Source organism: Lissotriton vulgaris, chromosome 5, assembly GCF_964263255.1.
Source record: "Lissotriton vulgaris chromosome 5, aLisVul1.2, whole genome shotgun sequence".
NCBI lineage: Eukaryota > Metazoa > Chordata > Amphibia > Caudata > Salamandridae > Lissotriton > Lissotriton vulgaris.
The window spans coordinates 1,945,141,243-1,945,157,422 of record NC_141693.1 but is presented as its reverse complement, the minus strand read 5'-3'; the positions used below and the strand labels follow the sequence as shown (position 1 = coordinate 1,945,157,422).

The 16,180-nt window shown below is 46.4% G+C and overlaps 1 protein-coding gene across 2 annotated transcripts in view; it reads left to right on the top strand.

Moving 5' to 3' along the window:
* The first annotated feature begins 8,028 nt into the window (after positions 1-8,028).
* The window catches only part of LOC147717826 (uncharacterized), a 169,077-nt gene continuing 160,925 nt past the window's right edge, over positions 8,029-16,180 (top strand). Inside the window, exon 1 of one of the 2 annotated variants that reach the window (XM_086920560.1) lies at positions 8,029-8,202. In XM_086920560.1, coding sequence (XP_086776686.1) covers positions 8,130-8,202 — 73 coding nt within the window. In that variant the 5' untranslated portion in view covers positions 8,029-8,129. The remainder of the gene's footprint in view (positions 8,203-16,180) is intronic. The other variant, XM_086920561.1, reaches the window with a different exon arrangement.

The window sequence follows — 16,180 nt, the reverse complement described above, 5'->3', positions numbered from 1 at the left end:
TCAAAGGTCACCAGGCAGGGAAGAGCGGACCCTAAAAGTTTATAGGGAGGCAGGGGTTAGAACCTGTTGGGAGAGAAGGTAGCTTACCTACTCCGACGTGAAGGATGGATCTCAGTACTTACGAGATTACCGGCCTCCGTGCTCCATGAACCTGTAGTCATGCTGCGGTGTCCCGAGTGAGTTGAGATCAAAAGCACTCTGGTATTTATACTCGTTCAGAAAGGGCGGTACCTGCAGAGGGGTGGAGCAAGGGGTGGAGCAAGGGGTGTAGCTGCGCATGATGAGAGAACAGTGTCAAGTGCTCATGGGCTACGCATGCGCAGAAGTGTATGATTGTTTATTTAGAAAAAGTAGCACAGTACAGAGGGACAGGGCCACGAGTCCAGACGGAAACAGGACTCAGCAATTCAGTGAATTCCATGGTATGGAATCGTTAAGTCCAAACAAGTAGGTGGAAAGGCGGTAAATCCACCGTTGTTCCTTGGTGTGGAGGGTTCTTTCATCGCAGTTGTCAAATTTCTCGATGACTGTCCACGTGAAGTCGTTAGGGGTATGGTTATGTGACAGAAAATGTTCTGTCAGTTTGCTGATATTTTTGCCGCACCTCATGGTGCTCCTGTGTTCGGTCATTCTTGTCCTTACTTTTCTGGTCGTCATCCCGACGTATCTTAGGCCACAATGACATGTTATTAAGTATACCAGGTTAGCAGAATTGCAATTGGTGAACTGCCGTTGCGTCCATACTTTGCCATCTTCGAGATTGAGGGTTTTCGATGGAGTGGTCAGATGGCAGACACTGCAGTTGTTGCAGGGTTGGTGTCCAGTCAATTTGGGCAGCCCCCATGCATTGAGGATAGTGTTGTCTGGGGGACGTTGGATTTTTCTGGGTCTTGTCGAGACCAACTGGTCCCTGAGGTTTTTAGCCCTTTTGAAGGCAAAGCGAGGGGGGTCCCACTTTCTGGTACCAGAGTTGATTATTTTCCAGTTCTTCTTGATGATACTGGACACCTGATTAGAGGCCGTGTTGTACGTTGTGACGCAGGTCATCACAGGAGGTTCCATTGGTTTCGGTATGGTTTCCAGGAGTGCATCCCTGTTCAAATTGCGTGCTCGTTTACAGGTTTTAGAGATAATTCTTGTGGGATACCCACGGTCTTCCAGTTTGTGGACCAATGCTCCCGACTGTGATTTGTAGTCCTGGATGTTATTGCAATTGCGCCTAATTCTTAAAAACTGGCCAAACGGGAGGTTTTCTCTGAGAGGCCTAGGGTGGAAACTGTCAAAGCGCAGTAAGGAGTTACGCGAGGTGGGTTTATAGTAGGTGGTGGTACTTAAACCATTGTTCTTTGCTGTGATATTGAGGTCCAGAAAAGCCAATTCAGTGTGACTGCTCGTGCATGTGAAGCGCAGGTAAGCATCCCGATCGTTAATCCACGTCAGGAACTGCTTCAGGGTGTCTTCGTTGCCCTCCCATATGATGAAGATGTCGTCAATGTAACGACGCCAGGTGATTATGTTGGCCGAGTACGGGTTGGTTGGGGACTCGATGTGGCTGCGTTCGAAGTGGTGAACGTACAGTCCGGCCACGCTCGGGGCAAAGACACTCCCCATCGAGGTTCCATTGGTCTGGAGGTAAAATTTTCCTTCATACTCGAAGTAATTATCCTTGAGGGCCAGTGCCGCACACTCAAGAATAAACTTGCGTGGAGTGCGATGTTGCCAAGTGGTTTCCATCAGAACATCATGTAGGACTTGCAAAGTAGCATCCTGGGGTAAGCTTGTGTACAAACTTTCGATATCCAGTCCGACCAGGAGCTGAGAGTCGGGATTGAATGGCATGTCTTTAATGACATTCAGTAGATGTTTAGTATCCTGGATGTAGGATGGTGTTTTTTGTACAAGGGGATTGAGAAAAAAGTCGCAGAAGCGTGAGAGTGGTTCGAGCAGAGATTGGATGCCCGAAACTATGGGTCTCCCTGGTGGCGGATGTACACCCTTATGTACCTTTGGTAAGGTATAAAAATACGGTACCCTCGCGTTCTTGGTGCAAAGATAGTCGCCCTCCTGTTTGGAGATGTATTCTGCATCAACAGCCTCTTTGACGGTTCGGTTGATTTTTAGTTGGAGTTCCTCAGTGGGGTCTTTATTCAGAAGTTTATAGTTTCGAGTGTCACTCAATAAGCGACAACATTCCTTGTCGTAGTCACACTTGTTCATGACCACAATCCCTCCTCCTTTATCTGCAGGCTTTATGACGCGGGTCGAGTCGTTTTGTAGGTGTTTAATGATCTCGCGTTCTTGGAAGGAGAAGTTGTTGAACTTGTTTCCTGGTTGTAATTTGTCTATTTCTGCATAGACGGCATTTTCGAAGGTGATAATTTCCACAGGTATGCTTGTCGGTGGCGGAGTGAAGGTGGATTTCACTTTCAAACCGGTTTCATTAATGTTTTCTTGATTGTCATCCTGTTTTTCTTGTTTTTCAAAAAATGCTTTCAGTTTTAATTTGCGGAAAAATTCAGCGAGCTCAACATGCAGTTTGAATGTGTCAAGACGAGTGGTAGGAACAAAGGAGAGGCCTTTATTGAGGACAGCAGTTTCCTCATTAGTTAGGGGTAAGTCTGAAATATTGAACACCAGAGGGTTATCCAATCGGGGTTCGGTTACTTGCTGGGCCCCGCTTGTTCCCGGGATTTGTTCCGGGTGTTCGAGCTGACCGGGTCTTCTTCCGTTTCCCAATGTACCCGTTGTCCGGGATTTCTTCTCTTGCCGCGTGATCTGCGGCCCTGGCCTAAAAAAGGATACCGTTGGTTTTGGTTGTTTTGAAAATATGGCATCTGTCCTGGGGCATACATTGGAGGGTATCCAAAATATGGAGGCATGGGACCAAAAGGAGGAGGGCCGAAATTATGTTGTTGTGGGGGTCCTTGCCAAGGTTGTGGCCAGTTTTGGCCTCTACGTCCCCTTCCTCTTGTGTTGTTCGAGCCCGTGCTGGACCCACTTGAGATGGAGCTGTTGTCATCAGAGTTATCTTGACCTTTAGTCGGTGCAGTGTAATCGTCATCGGCATATGGGTATATTTTCGAATAACTGAACCTTTTCAGGTCCTTTTCAAACTTTTTCATTTTGGTTTGTGTCAAGTATTCATTATACTCTGAAATCTCACGGTTCTGATCTTCAAGTTTTTTCTTGTAACCAGTAAGAGTGGTCTTGAAATGTGTTTCTGATGCCTGGATTTCTATGACTATGGAGTCAGATAAGCGTTTAGCAGTCTTGATGATTAGTACCAGCCAATCTCTGGTGCAGTGCCACGCTATTTGGGCCCAGTCCTTCCTGAAGGTGACATCATCCAGGATACTAAACATCTACTGAATGTCATTAAAGACATGCCATTCAATCCCGACTCTCAGCTCCTGGTCGGACTGGATATCGAAAGTTTGTACACAAGCTTACCCCAGGATGCTACTTTGCAAGTCCTACATGATGTTCTGATGGAAACCACTTGGCAACATCGCACTCCACGCAAGTTTATTCTTGAGTGTGCGGCACTGGCCCTCAAGGATAATTACTTCGAGTATGAAGGAAAATTTTACCTCCAGACCAATGGAACCTCGATGGGGAGTGTCTTTGCCCCGAGCGTGGCCGGACTGTACGTTCACCACTTCGAACGCAGCCACATCGAGTCCCCAACCAACCCGTACTCGGCCAACATAATCACCTGGCGTTGTTACATTGACGACATCTTCATCATATGGGAGGGCAACGAAGACACCCTGAAGCAGTTCCTGACGTGGATTAACGATCGGGATGCTTACCTGCGCTTCACATGCACGAGCAGTCACACTGAATTGGCTTTTCTGGACCTCAATATCACAGCAAAGAACAATGGTTTAAGTACCACCACCTACTATAAACCCACCTCGCGTAACTCCTTACTGCGCTTTGACAGTTTCCACCCTAGGCCTCTCAGAGAAAACCTCCCGTTTGGCCAGTTTTTAAGAATTAGGCGCAATTGCAATAACATCCAGGACTACAAATCACAGTCGGGAGCATTGGTCCACAAACTGGAAGACCGTGGGTATCCCACAAGAATTATCTCTAAAACCTGTAAACGAGCACGCAATTTGAACAGGGATGCACTCCTGGAAACCATACCGAAACCAATGGAACCTCCTGTGATGACCTGCGTCACAACGTACAACACGGCCTCTAATCAGGTGTCCAGTATCATCAAGAAGAACTGGAAAATAATCAACTCTGGTACCAGAAAGTGGGACCCCCCTCGCTTTGCCTTCAAAAGGGCTAAAAACCTCAGGGACCAGTTGGTCTCGACAAGACCCAGAAAAATCCAACGTCCCCCAGACAACACTATCCTCAATGCATGGGGGCTGCCCAAATTGACTGGACACCAACCCTGCAACAACTGCAGTGTCTGCCATCTGACCACTCCATCGAAAACCCTCAATCTCGAAGATGGCAAAGTATGGACGCAACGGCAGTTCACCAATTGCAATTCTGCTAACCTGGTATACTTAATAACATGTCATTGTGGCCTAAGATACGTCGGGATGACGACCAGAAAAGTAAGGACAAGAATGACCGAACACAGGAGCACCATGAGGTGCGGCAAAAATATCAGCAAACTGACAGAACATTTTCTGTCACACAACCATACCCCTAACGACTTCACGTGGACAGTCATCGAGAAATTTGACAACTGCGATGAAAGAACCCTCCACACCAAGGAACAACGGTGGATTTACCGCCTTTCCACCCACTTGTTTGGACTTAACGATTCCATACCATGGAATTCACTGAATTGCTGAGTCCTGTTTCCGTCTGGACTCGTGGCCCTGTCCCTCTGTACTGTGCTACTTTTTCTAAATAAACAATCATACACTTCTGCGCATGCGTAGCCCATGAGCACTTGACACTGTTCTCTCATCATGCGCAGCTACACCCCTTGCTCCACCCCTCTGCAGGTACCGCCCTTTCTGAACGAGTATAAATACCAGAGTGCTTTTGATCTCAACTCACTCGGGACACCGCAGCAGGACTACAGGTTCATGGAGCACGGAGGCCGGTAATCTCGTAAGTACTGAGATCCATCCTTCACGTCGGAGTAGGTAAGCTACCTTCTCTCCCAACAGGTTCTAACCCCTGCCTCCCTATAAACTTTTAGGGTCCGCTCTTCCCTGCCTGGTGACCTTTGAGGCTTTAACAGCAAATAGCATGTGTGAGGAAACATTGTTACCCATTCTCACCCATTGACTATCTTCCGCTGTTTAGTCCACCACTTTTCACTTCGCTTAAAAAACGCCCTTTATTTTCACTGCCGCCATACATTTTCATGGCCACGTTATACTCCCGCCGATAGAGGTCGTTCACTCACCTTTAACTTGCCGGCAGGACGTTGTGTTGTTGGTAATTAATACTTACCTGACTCTACCATGTACGTCTGTCTTCGTCCTTTATGTTTTGTGTACAGTAAAGCGGAGGGAACCCCCCTCCACACACGTATAGCACCTTAGCGTGTGCGACACATTTTTAAACACTTCACTTAATATTAATTTTTTTCACCCACACTCTCATTGGTCCTGAGGAAAGCCAGTTTTATAAAGAAAAGGCCTGGCTGAAACATGTCGACCACATAGGACGCGGGAGTTCATAACCCGCTCCATCGCGTCCGCTTGCCTTTTTATACGCTAGCGTGGGCCCAGCTATTAAAGTTCTGTATACCCTCGGGCACTGGGACCTACAGCATAGCTTTTAAATCACTTTCTTATACACCCCCTCACAGCACACTCAGAGAAGTATACCAGCTCCTCAGTAATCTGGAGTCGAAGCACACCCGGGACGCATTCGGCGTTACTGTGGTGGGCCCGATGATGAAGCATGCCACCGACTAGGTCGGTGGGTGAGGGCTTAACAACCAAACCAAATGGTTTGCCGTCATACGTACTGAGTCTCCACTGGTAAAACACAACCTAGCTAGTCCTTTTTTGATATTTACATATTAAATTGGGGATTCGGACTGGCTTATCTAGTCCTCTCTCTCCGTTTTGATTTGCTGATTGTGCATTACCTATCATTGTTCTACCAATCCATGATGGCTAAAAAGTTGCTTCTAAGTGTGGTTTCATTGTCAGAACTTTAAAACAAAGGCAGATATGGACTGGTGTATGCTTGCGGAGAGAGCGGTCTATGAGAGTAAAGGCAGCCCACAAAAATGGACTAAGGTTTGGGGGAACTGGAACGAATATCGAGGGATGCTGTGCAGACCGGTTGATAGACCTAGACAAGACCAAGAAGCAATAGAGCTGGATGATTGAGAGGAGGGGTGGGGGAAAGGGGGGTTAACTGAGGGAAACCAACTAATTTATTGCAAACAGTTCTCTGTCATATTTATGTGGTGTTCTTTTTATGCAGTGTTCTTTTTTTTCATTTTTCATTCATTCTTTAAATGTTTCTCGCAAATACTTTCTGAGTATGGTTATTATTATTATTATTATTATTATTATTTGGAGCTTATAAACCGCACAGCTACCCCCGTTGTGGGTGTCCCGGCGCTGCAGATTGCAAGCTAGCAGAAAGGTTACTAGGGGATGGTAAATAACCACGTTTTGAGTTTGCGTCGGAACATAGGCTCTGAGTCAATGAACCTAAGGTCCAGTGGGAGGCTGTTCCAGAGTCTAGCTGTGACTACTGCGAATGCTCTGCCCCCACTCCTGGCAAGGCGAAATCTGGGAATCATCAGAAGGTGTAGACTATTTGATCGTAAAGATCTGACAGACTGAGAAAGTATAAGTCTCTTACGCAAATAGCCAGGACCTAACCCATTAAGGGCGCGAAAGGCTAAGATCAAAGCTTTGAACTGAATGCGGCGGGCAATGGGAAGCCAGTGAAGTTTTTTCCGATACGAGGCAACCGATTGACGAAGTGGAATATTAGCAATTAGCCGCGCAGCGGCATTTTGCACAATTTGCAAACGTTCAACTTGGTAGAGAGGGGCGCCTACATAAAGACTATTGGCATAGTCTAAATGAGACGTGATCAGGGCATGCACAATGGTCTTACGGGAGTCCAGCGGGAGATAGGGGAAGATCTTCCTAATCATACGCATTTTCCCAAAACAGGCCGAAGTGACCTTATTGATCTGAGATTGACAGGACAAAGCGTTATCGACTTGGAAGCCTAAGTTGCGGGCAGTTTGAACCGGGACCGGAGGGGGATTTAGCTCAGCAGGCCACCACTGGATAGCAGGTAGTGGATCTTTTTGGTTAAAAAATAAAACCTCGGTTTTATCAGCATTCAATACAAGGTGGTTAGAAGCCATCCAAGAGCTGATGTTACTGAGGCAGAGGCGAAAGTTGGAGAAGTTGGTTTCAGAATAATCTCTAAAGGAAAACACCAGCTGAGTATCGTCAGCGTAAGAGATCACTCTGACCCCCCAAGATTCAACCACTGTGGCCAAAGGGTATGGCTATGGGTAAGGCGATTGGGTGAACACAAGAAAGAGCCTTTGGTTGGATGAATGGACGCGTGAGTTCAAGCATGTGGACGAACTGTATGTATGATAAGTTATTGGGTGTCTAAACTCACCAGTGACTGAAGAGAAAGTACCAGTTACTGTCAGACTTATTAGCATTGCCAATGCTTGTATCTCCCAGGGTCTAAGTTCTGTTATCTGACAAACTTGGGCCGGTGGCGTAACAAGAGCCCCCTGCACCCCCCGCTGGCTCTGGAGCGTGGGGGCCCACCTCAAGTTTCGTTACGTCACTGACATAGGCATCCATCCAAAAAAGGATAACACCACATGTCTGCTTAAAGAGTGGTGATGAAAGCTGTGGGCTCACACAGGCGCTTCCCCTTGACTCTCCATCTCCAGACAGGGCGCGCGAGGGCTCAGACATTGCTTAAGGAGACGCTGGAGCCAGTAGCTCACATTTCTTCAGAAGAGTTGCCCTCTTGCTCTGCAACACCTTCCGAGTTCGAAATGTGTTGTGTGAAAAAAGCTGACTTCCTCATCGCGAGGCAAGTCTTGCAGCTGCGAGGAGCTGGTTGCATCTCACGCTGCGAGCTGTAGTTGGTGCACTGGTCTGGGCGCGTGAGGGCACTGCAGGGAAGCAGCCATGAGGATTCTGGGACATGGTCTACTCCTGGGACTTCTGATGAGCCAAGCTGTGCAGGGAAATCAAAACGCAGGTGAGAGCGTCCAAACACGTTAAAAATGACTCAGTTCGTCTGTGCTTCGCACTTGTGACCTTGCTGCTACATTTGATGTGGAGAAGTGTGGCTCACTGGTTAGAGGAGGCAGACCTGGAAGCAGAGGTCTGTCCGGGACCAGGGTTAACTTCCCGGCTCGGCGGGCTCTTGAGTCCTAAAATGTCCATGGACTCGACAATTCTCGCTCCGGTGCCTACTCGATTCACGGGTTCACACTCTGCGACTCTGGGCAATAGCTTGCTTAATCTCCACAATGGACCCTCACGGCGGGATGCCTGGCTTTCACCTTGCGGATACCCTGCTGGCGTTATCTCACAGGGGAATACCAGGACGGGTTCCCTAAGCAAGCGCTTGGAAACCGCTTGGTGATTTGCGCTATATAAATTAATTTACATTTACATTTGATACCGTGCGCATTGTTTTCATAAGCCTCACATTTTCTATATTATGTTTTAAGTACATTCGTCCGCTGCTTCTGTCAATGAATTTTACACAAGTTAGACCTACCTTATTTTCTCTGCAATGCGTAGATTTCCGTCTCTTGGTTTCAGAGGGGGTGTTTCATTTGTATGCATGAGCTGTTATGATGGACATGTGCCTATCTGTTCAGACTGTTCTTTTGTTACCTCTGTATCTCCGTTCTCATGTCCTTTTATTATTTGTTTAATTCAATTCCAATAAAGCGATCGTTGACTCTGTCAGTCTTTCGTGAAACCCGAACTCACCCGCTGCACAAGGTGACAGCTGGCTCTGTGAGGAGTATTTAGGGGATATCAAACGATCGAGGAGCTACTGAACAAAGTGGTGGGGACCAGAATGGTGGCACCCACAGTTCGAGGTTCAGATAAAAGGGATACATATGAAAGTCTCTCTGCCGCTGCCCCTACTCTACACTTAGTTGGGGTGCTCATCCACCCGACTTGAGCCCTGCTGTTCCCTCAATTGTAGGGCTGACATTCCACCCCAAAACCAATAGCACAGCCTTGGGTAACTTTTTCAAATTCTGTACCATCTTTTTAACCCATTGCACTCCGTTTTATCTGCTGTTTCATTCCATCTTTTCCCTTAATCCAGTGTTTTCCATACACACGGTGATGCAATTTTCAAAAGTTTCTCATATTCAAGATGTGCCCATCCGGACCTCTCTTCGAGAATACATACAAGCGCGGTTTTCATTCAAAGCAGAGTTTATTAAAAACCCAATGCATTTGTGGCTGCTGGGGTCCTTCTTCAGGGGTAACTACAATTAATCGTAAAACATACATTACTGGTCCGTTAGCCAAAATATATTATGCAACAACATTTGAAACATTCATGTGAAAGTTAAACATGATCGTCACAATCCTAATAATACCATTGGCATTATAAATACTCCCTGATGTGCAGTAGCAAAAACCATTATTGAAGTACAATCCCACTTCTTTACAACTTTACCACGCCCATTCCTGCCTTGCTCTTACGCTCTTACGCTTACACTTACTCTCTTACTCTTACTCTCTTACTCCAGCACAGCAGCGACCATTTCTGCAAAATGCTTCTCAACTTCTTACTCTTAGTTGCTTTCTCTTACTCTCTTACTCTTACTCTCTTTCTATTATGCTTACTCTCCTACTCTTTCTCACACTCTCTTACTCTTACCCTTACTCTCTTACTCTTACTCTTTATCGTACTCTCTTTCTCTTACTCTCTTACTCTTACTCTCTTTCTATTATGCTTACTCTCCTACTGTTTCTCACACTCTCTTACTCTTACCCTTACTCTCTTACTCTTACCCTTACTCTCTTACTCTTACTCTTTATCGTACTCTCTTTCTCTTACTCTCTTACTCTTACTCTCTTTCTATTATGCTTACTCTCCTACTCTTTCTCACACTCTCTTACTCTTACCCTTACTCTCTTACTCTTACTCTTTATCGTACTCTCTTTGTCTTACTCTCTTACTCTTACTCTTATTCTTATTCTTACTCTCTTACTCTTACTCTCTTTCTATTAGGCTTACTCTCCTACTCTTTCTCATACTCTCTTACTCTTACCCTTACTCTCTTACTAGTACTCTTTCTCTCTTACCCTTACTCTCTTACTCTTACTCTTTATTGTACTCTCTTTCTCTTACTCTCTTACTCTTACTCTCTTTCTATTATGCTTACTCTCCTACTCTTTCTCATACTCTCTCATTCTTACCCTTACTCTCTTACTCTTACTCTTTATCGTACTCTCTTTGTCTTACTCTCTTACTCTTACTCTCTTTCTATTATGCTTACTCTCCTACTCTTTCTCATACTCTCTCACTCTTACCCTTACTCTCTTACTCTTACTCTTTATCGTACTCTCTTACTCTTACTCTCTTACTCTTACTCTCTTTCTATTATGCTTACTCTCCTACTCTTTCTCATACTCTCTCACTCTTACCCTTACTCTCTTACTCTTACTCTTTATCGTACTCTCTTACTCTTACTCTCTTACTATTACGCTTACTCTCCTACTCTTTCTCACACTCTCTTACTCTTACCCTTACTCTCTTACTCTTACTCTTTATCGTACTCTCTTTGTCTTACTCTCTTACTCTTACTCTTATTCTTATTCTTACTCTCTTACTCTTACTCTCTTTCTATTAGGCTTACTCTCCTACTCTTTCTCATACTCTCTTACTCTTACCCTTACTCTCTTACTAGTACTCTTTCTCTCTTACCCTTACTCTCTTACTCTTACCCTTTATTGTACTCTCTTTCTCTTACTCTCTTACTCTTACTCTCTTTCTATTATGCTTACTCTCCTACTCTTTCTCATACTCTCTCACTCTTACCCTTACTCTCTTACTCTTACTCTTTATCGTACTCTCTTTCTCTTACTCTCTTACTCTTACTCTCTTTCTATTATGCTTACTCTCCTACTCTTTCTCATACTCTCTTACTCTTACCCTTACTCTCTTACTAGTACTCTTTCTCTCTTACTCTTACTCTCTTACTCTTACTCTTTATCGTACTCTCTTACTCTTACTCTCTTACTCTTACTCTCTTTCTATTATGCGTACTCTCCTACTCTTTCTCATACTCTCTTACTCTTACCCTTACTCTCTTACTAGTACTCTTTCTCTCTTTCTCTTACTCTCTTACTCTTACTCTCTTTCTATTATGCTTACTCTCCTACTCTTTCTCATACTCTCTTACTCTTACCCTTACTCTCTTACTAGTACTCTTTCTCTCTTACCCTTACTCTTACTCTTTATCATACTCTCTTACTCTTACTCTCTTACTCTTACTCTCTTTCTATTATGCTTACTCTCCTACTCTTTCTCATACTCTCTTACTCTCACCCTTACTCTCTTACTCTTACTCTTTATCGTACTCTCTTTCTCTTACTCTCTTACTCTTACTCTCTTTCTATTATGCTTACTCTCCTATTCTTTCTCATACTCTCTTACTCTTACCGTTACTCTCTTACTAGTACTCTTTCTCTCTTACCCTTACTCTCACTCTTTATCGTACTCTCTTACTCTTACTCTCTTACTCTTGCTCCTTTTGCTCTTGAGGGACATATAGTAACGACTAGGAGAACTGCAGCTCTTTGTAGAATTATTTTGGTATTGGATACTATAATATTCACTGCCCACTGCTAAACTCGTCCCATAATGCTTTGCAGGGCCTTTGGTTGGGATTGTTTTTTTGCCAATAACTGTGCTTGGGGTGGTCCTAAGAGGATGGGACCACCACTGAAATTCAACAAAATGTGCTTTGTGTTTATGCTCTTTGTGTTCAAGGCATCTGCTTGGTCCTCCCCCTAGGTTAGGGGGGGACCCAAAATCATCAGCTCTCATTGTCTAATGTTTTCTTTGTAAAAGTTCACTTTTGTGAATTGGTTATATGTTTTTAACCCCTTCCATGCTGATGACGAACCCCAGCCGTCATGCACTACGGTGCCCGTGTGCTGATGATGGCTGGGGTTCGTCACGGCCCGCCCCTGTTTGTGCTGTTTACAGCACACCAGGGGAATCGCGGCTGCATGGAAAGGGTTAAGCATGTAAAATTGTATTTTCAAAGCATCTGAGGATGTTGTTAATTTAGTTTCTATACTACGTGCAATTTGCAAAGTGCAAATTAGCACAAACTTTGCATGCTCTGTTAACGTTGCATAGTATTATGCCAGGATTAGTTGCAGCGCATGCACTGCTCGCTTTGCGAGGCATGTAGTATACACTATAGTGGGGAAGCTTTGCATAAGCTCCGCCCACTCTTTGCCCATCTTTTTGTTTGACTTACAGCCTAAATTCTGCCTTCTCATTGGTTTTCTACTTGTTAGCCCCTCCTCCTGATGGCCATGGTGTAATGTGGGCACATGCAAGGCTTTTGTCCCCTTTACTCAAACATGTCCCCCTCGTCCCCCCTGCCCCCCGCAGTTTGTCACTTCTCGCCCCACCGTACCCCTCCACTCCTGTTTTTGCTGTTTTAAATGCCTGCACTCTAATTTCTAATGCAATACGTCTCGCTTATATGCGAGCCGTATTGCATTGCAAATGCTTGTTTTAAAGTAGTGCACATTCAATGTGTCGTCGGCGTGCGCATGGGTCTTTCAGTTGTTTCTCTTCCTGGGTGCTCTGGAATTTCTGGCCTACTGCAAGTTTCCACTGTTTCCACTGTAACACAAGCCAATGATTGTTCCGTTCGGCTCACTGAGGCCCTGATACCTTGATATGCTGCTGCGCGATTTGTGTTGGCCCTTCCATGGCATGCATCTGCTACTATGGCAAGGAAGAGCCTTCATTGGCTCCCTATTCCTTCTAGGGTTTCTTTCAAACTCCTTTGCCTCACTTACAGTGCCCTCATGGCAGGCCCTTCTGATGCTCTTGGGTCTCTGCTCACCCGCTATGTGCCCAGCAGATGTCTTCACTCTCTAGAGCTAAATCAACTGGTAGTGCCCCGTTTTAGGAAAGTCAGATGGGGGAATAGGGCATTCTCCATCTTGGCACCCCAATTATGGAACACACTTCCGTTGGAGATCAAATCTCAGCCCTCATTGGATCTCTTTAGGAAAGCCCTTAAAACTTGGTGTTTCATTAAAGCCTACCAGTAAGTTCCCGTCACCTTGTTGACTCAGCTAGATATTGAGCTAGGCGCCTTCACGCCCACTGGGCTAAGTTGCGCGGTTATAAATCATATTTCATTCATTCATTCATTCATTCATACGCACCTTTAGCGACAAACAGGGGGGTGTGCGCTCAGTATGATAGAGCATTCAGGGCATGCTGAGCCTGCCCTGTTGCTGCAGCTGCAGCTACTAGGCACAGTCCCAATCTGTGACAACTGGACTGGAGCTTTACTGCTGGGAGGGAGGGGCACTTTCAACGCAAAGCCCCCTCTCACTAGCCCCTCCTGGTAAACCCCTCAAAAGCAGTCTGCCAGTGTTAATATGTCCCTGTAATCCAGCACTTTATTCTGTTAATATTGCTTAATTTTGTAAGCAGTCGTAACCACCCCACTACCCCCACCCCACACACAAAAAAAGGCTTAATGCCCCCCCATGGTAAAGAATCACAGCAACAGACCACCAATTCTAACTTTAAATGGCAGCATTTTCACTTTTTATTTTACCATTTTTAATTCCTATTACATCGGAGGCCATCGGTGCTTGTAGTAGGCAAAGAGATAAACCAGCTTGATCATTGCTGTAACGGAGCTTGCCTGGGTGTCCCGAGCAGAACTGCAGTGGCCTCATGACCACATCACAGGGCCGGACTGGGAACCAAAACTGGCCCTGGCAAAGAGCTCAGCCCCCCTGGGAGCGGCCGAGCTGTTTGCCACGGACTGTTTTGGCCGATTTTGTTACAGGGGCAGATTTTGCAGCTATGCTGCAAAAACGGCCCTGTAACAAAAACGGCCCCCACCCTAGCGGCCCACCGGGGAAACGCCCGGTGCCCGTTACCCGTTACCTCCATTCCGGCCCTGCTGCGGCAGCTGTCTGTCCATGCCGAGGTTTACCTCTCCTTGGGTGGGCGGAGCCAAGGAAGAGCTGTTGAAGCTGTCCGACTTCGGATCTTGTCTGTCCCTCCCTTCCTATGTGCTGCGTTGCCTCTGCCCCTTCTCTCTCTCTCAGCAAACACACATACTAACTATCTCTATTTCTCTTTCAATATTGCTTTCTCTCTCTGTCACACACACTCTGACACTATCTCTATTTCTCTTTTGTTATTGCTTTCTCTCTCTGTCACACCCACTCTCACAATATTTCTATTTCTCTTTCGTTATTGCTCTCTCTCTGTCACACACTTTCTCACTCACACACAAACGCGCACCATTCTTTCTCCTTCCTTCTCTGTCTCTCCATTCTCTTGGTTTTCACTTACACACACATTGGCAGAGCTTATTTCTCTGCATGTGTCCCCATACCAGGCGTGTCACGCAGTTGTGTGCTTACTTCCCCTCCATATTAACCCCTTAAGTGCTGCCGTCGGCCAACTGTCGTCGCAAGCACTACCTTGCCAGTGCTACGCACGACCGTTGGCCGACGGGCCAGCATTCGTTCTTCGAACGTTCAGCACTGGGCGCTGAACGTTCGACGCTCCTATGAGGTGAAAGAATAGTAAATGTTTCTGCACCCAGGCTAATATGCTGCATTGCTAAATACATATAAGGTCCCAAAGCAGGGCTGGACTGGTCATAGCGGGCACCGGGCAATCCCCTGGTGGGCCACACGAGGGGTCCAGTTTTGGGCCCCCGAGGGCCGGTTTTGTTACAGGGCCGTTTTTAGTAACAAAACTTCACAATATTGGTCCTTATGGGGAAAAAAGGTTATCGTTTTGCAGGTAAGTAAACAACCTGTAAAAATAATGTTTTGGGTTTATAATTAAGGTTCAGGTAGGCACTTAAATTGAACCACCAGCGGCACTAGGGTGGTCAGGTGCAGAGTGCAGGGGCTCTATGTTAGCCCATGGGGCGAAGGGGGCCTTCTGTCAGGGATTGCTTATGAGCAGGGCGCTTGGCCATGGCCAGACTGGCTGTAGCGGGCACCAGGCAATCCCCCCATGCGCTGCACGGGTAGGGGGCTGGTTTGGGGCCCCTAGGGGCCGTTTTTGTTACAGGGCCTTTTTAGCAGCATAACTGCAAAAATGGGCCTGTACCAAAATCGTCCGAAAACCGGCCCCGGCAAAGAGCTCGGTGGCACCTCCAGCCCCCCCCCCCCCGACTGGGGAGGGGGGGGTCAGCACTTTGCCAGGGCTGGTCGTCGTTTCCAGTCCGATCCTGTCCCAAAGGCGAGACCGATGCATTGCAAATGCTTGTTTAACTAGCCATCCAATAAGCAGAAAGCTGCAGCTTTGACCACCAAAAAGTGCTACATTTACATGAATTGCCTGCACACTTATCTATCTGGCGTTCCTGCAACTCTGGCATAGATCCGGCCGTCTGAGGCATGGCTGGTCCCCCTCCCAGGGTTAGAGTATCGATTTAGTGCTTGTAGGGAGAAGCCGGCGTGAACACTCGCTGAAGCCTGAAGGTCTAGGCAGTAGTGTGCGCTTCTCACACTGCCCACTAGAGGGCCACCGAGTTCTCAGGTGTGTGCCATGTCTGAGGGAGGCTTAGTTAAAGAACAGCACAAAAAGACAATGTTCTGGTTGTCTAGTGTCGTGCTGGACCGGGTGAGGCCTGAGATCATTGCCATATCATTGGCATACAATGGGTAGACTGCCAGGGAATAGGGCATGTGAGTGGCAGCAAGGATGCTATATTGAAGCACTTACAAGCATTATTTGAGACAAAAAGGGACATTGCAAAGGACACCCCAGAGATGACATTGGCCTTTGTGGACTGAATATAAAAAGCTGTTTTAGTTTTTGGGGTGCCTTGTGATTTGGGTGGCGTAACTCTCTCTAAGAATGTGCAGAAGTTTAACAGAGCGAAGGAGAAAGAAACAGAGAGGACTAGCGAGAGCAGGGCTGGATGGGTCATCCAGGGTTCATCCATCACCAG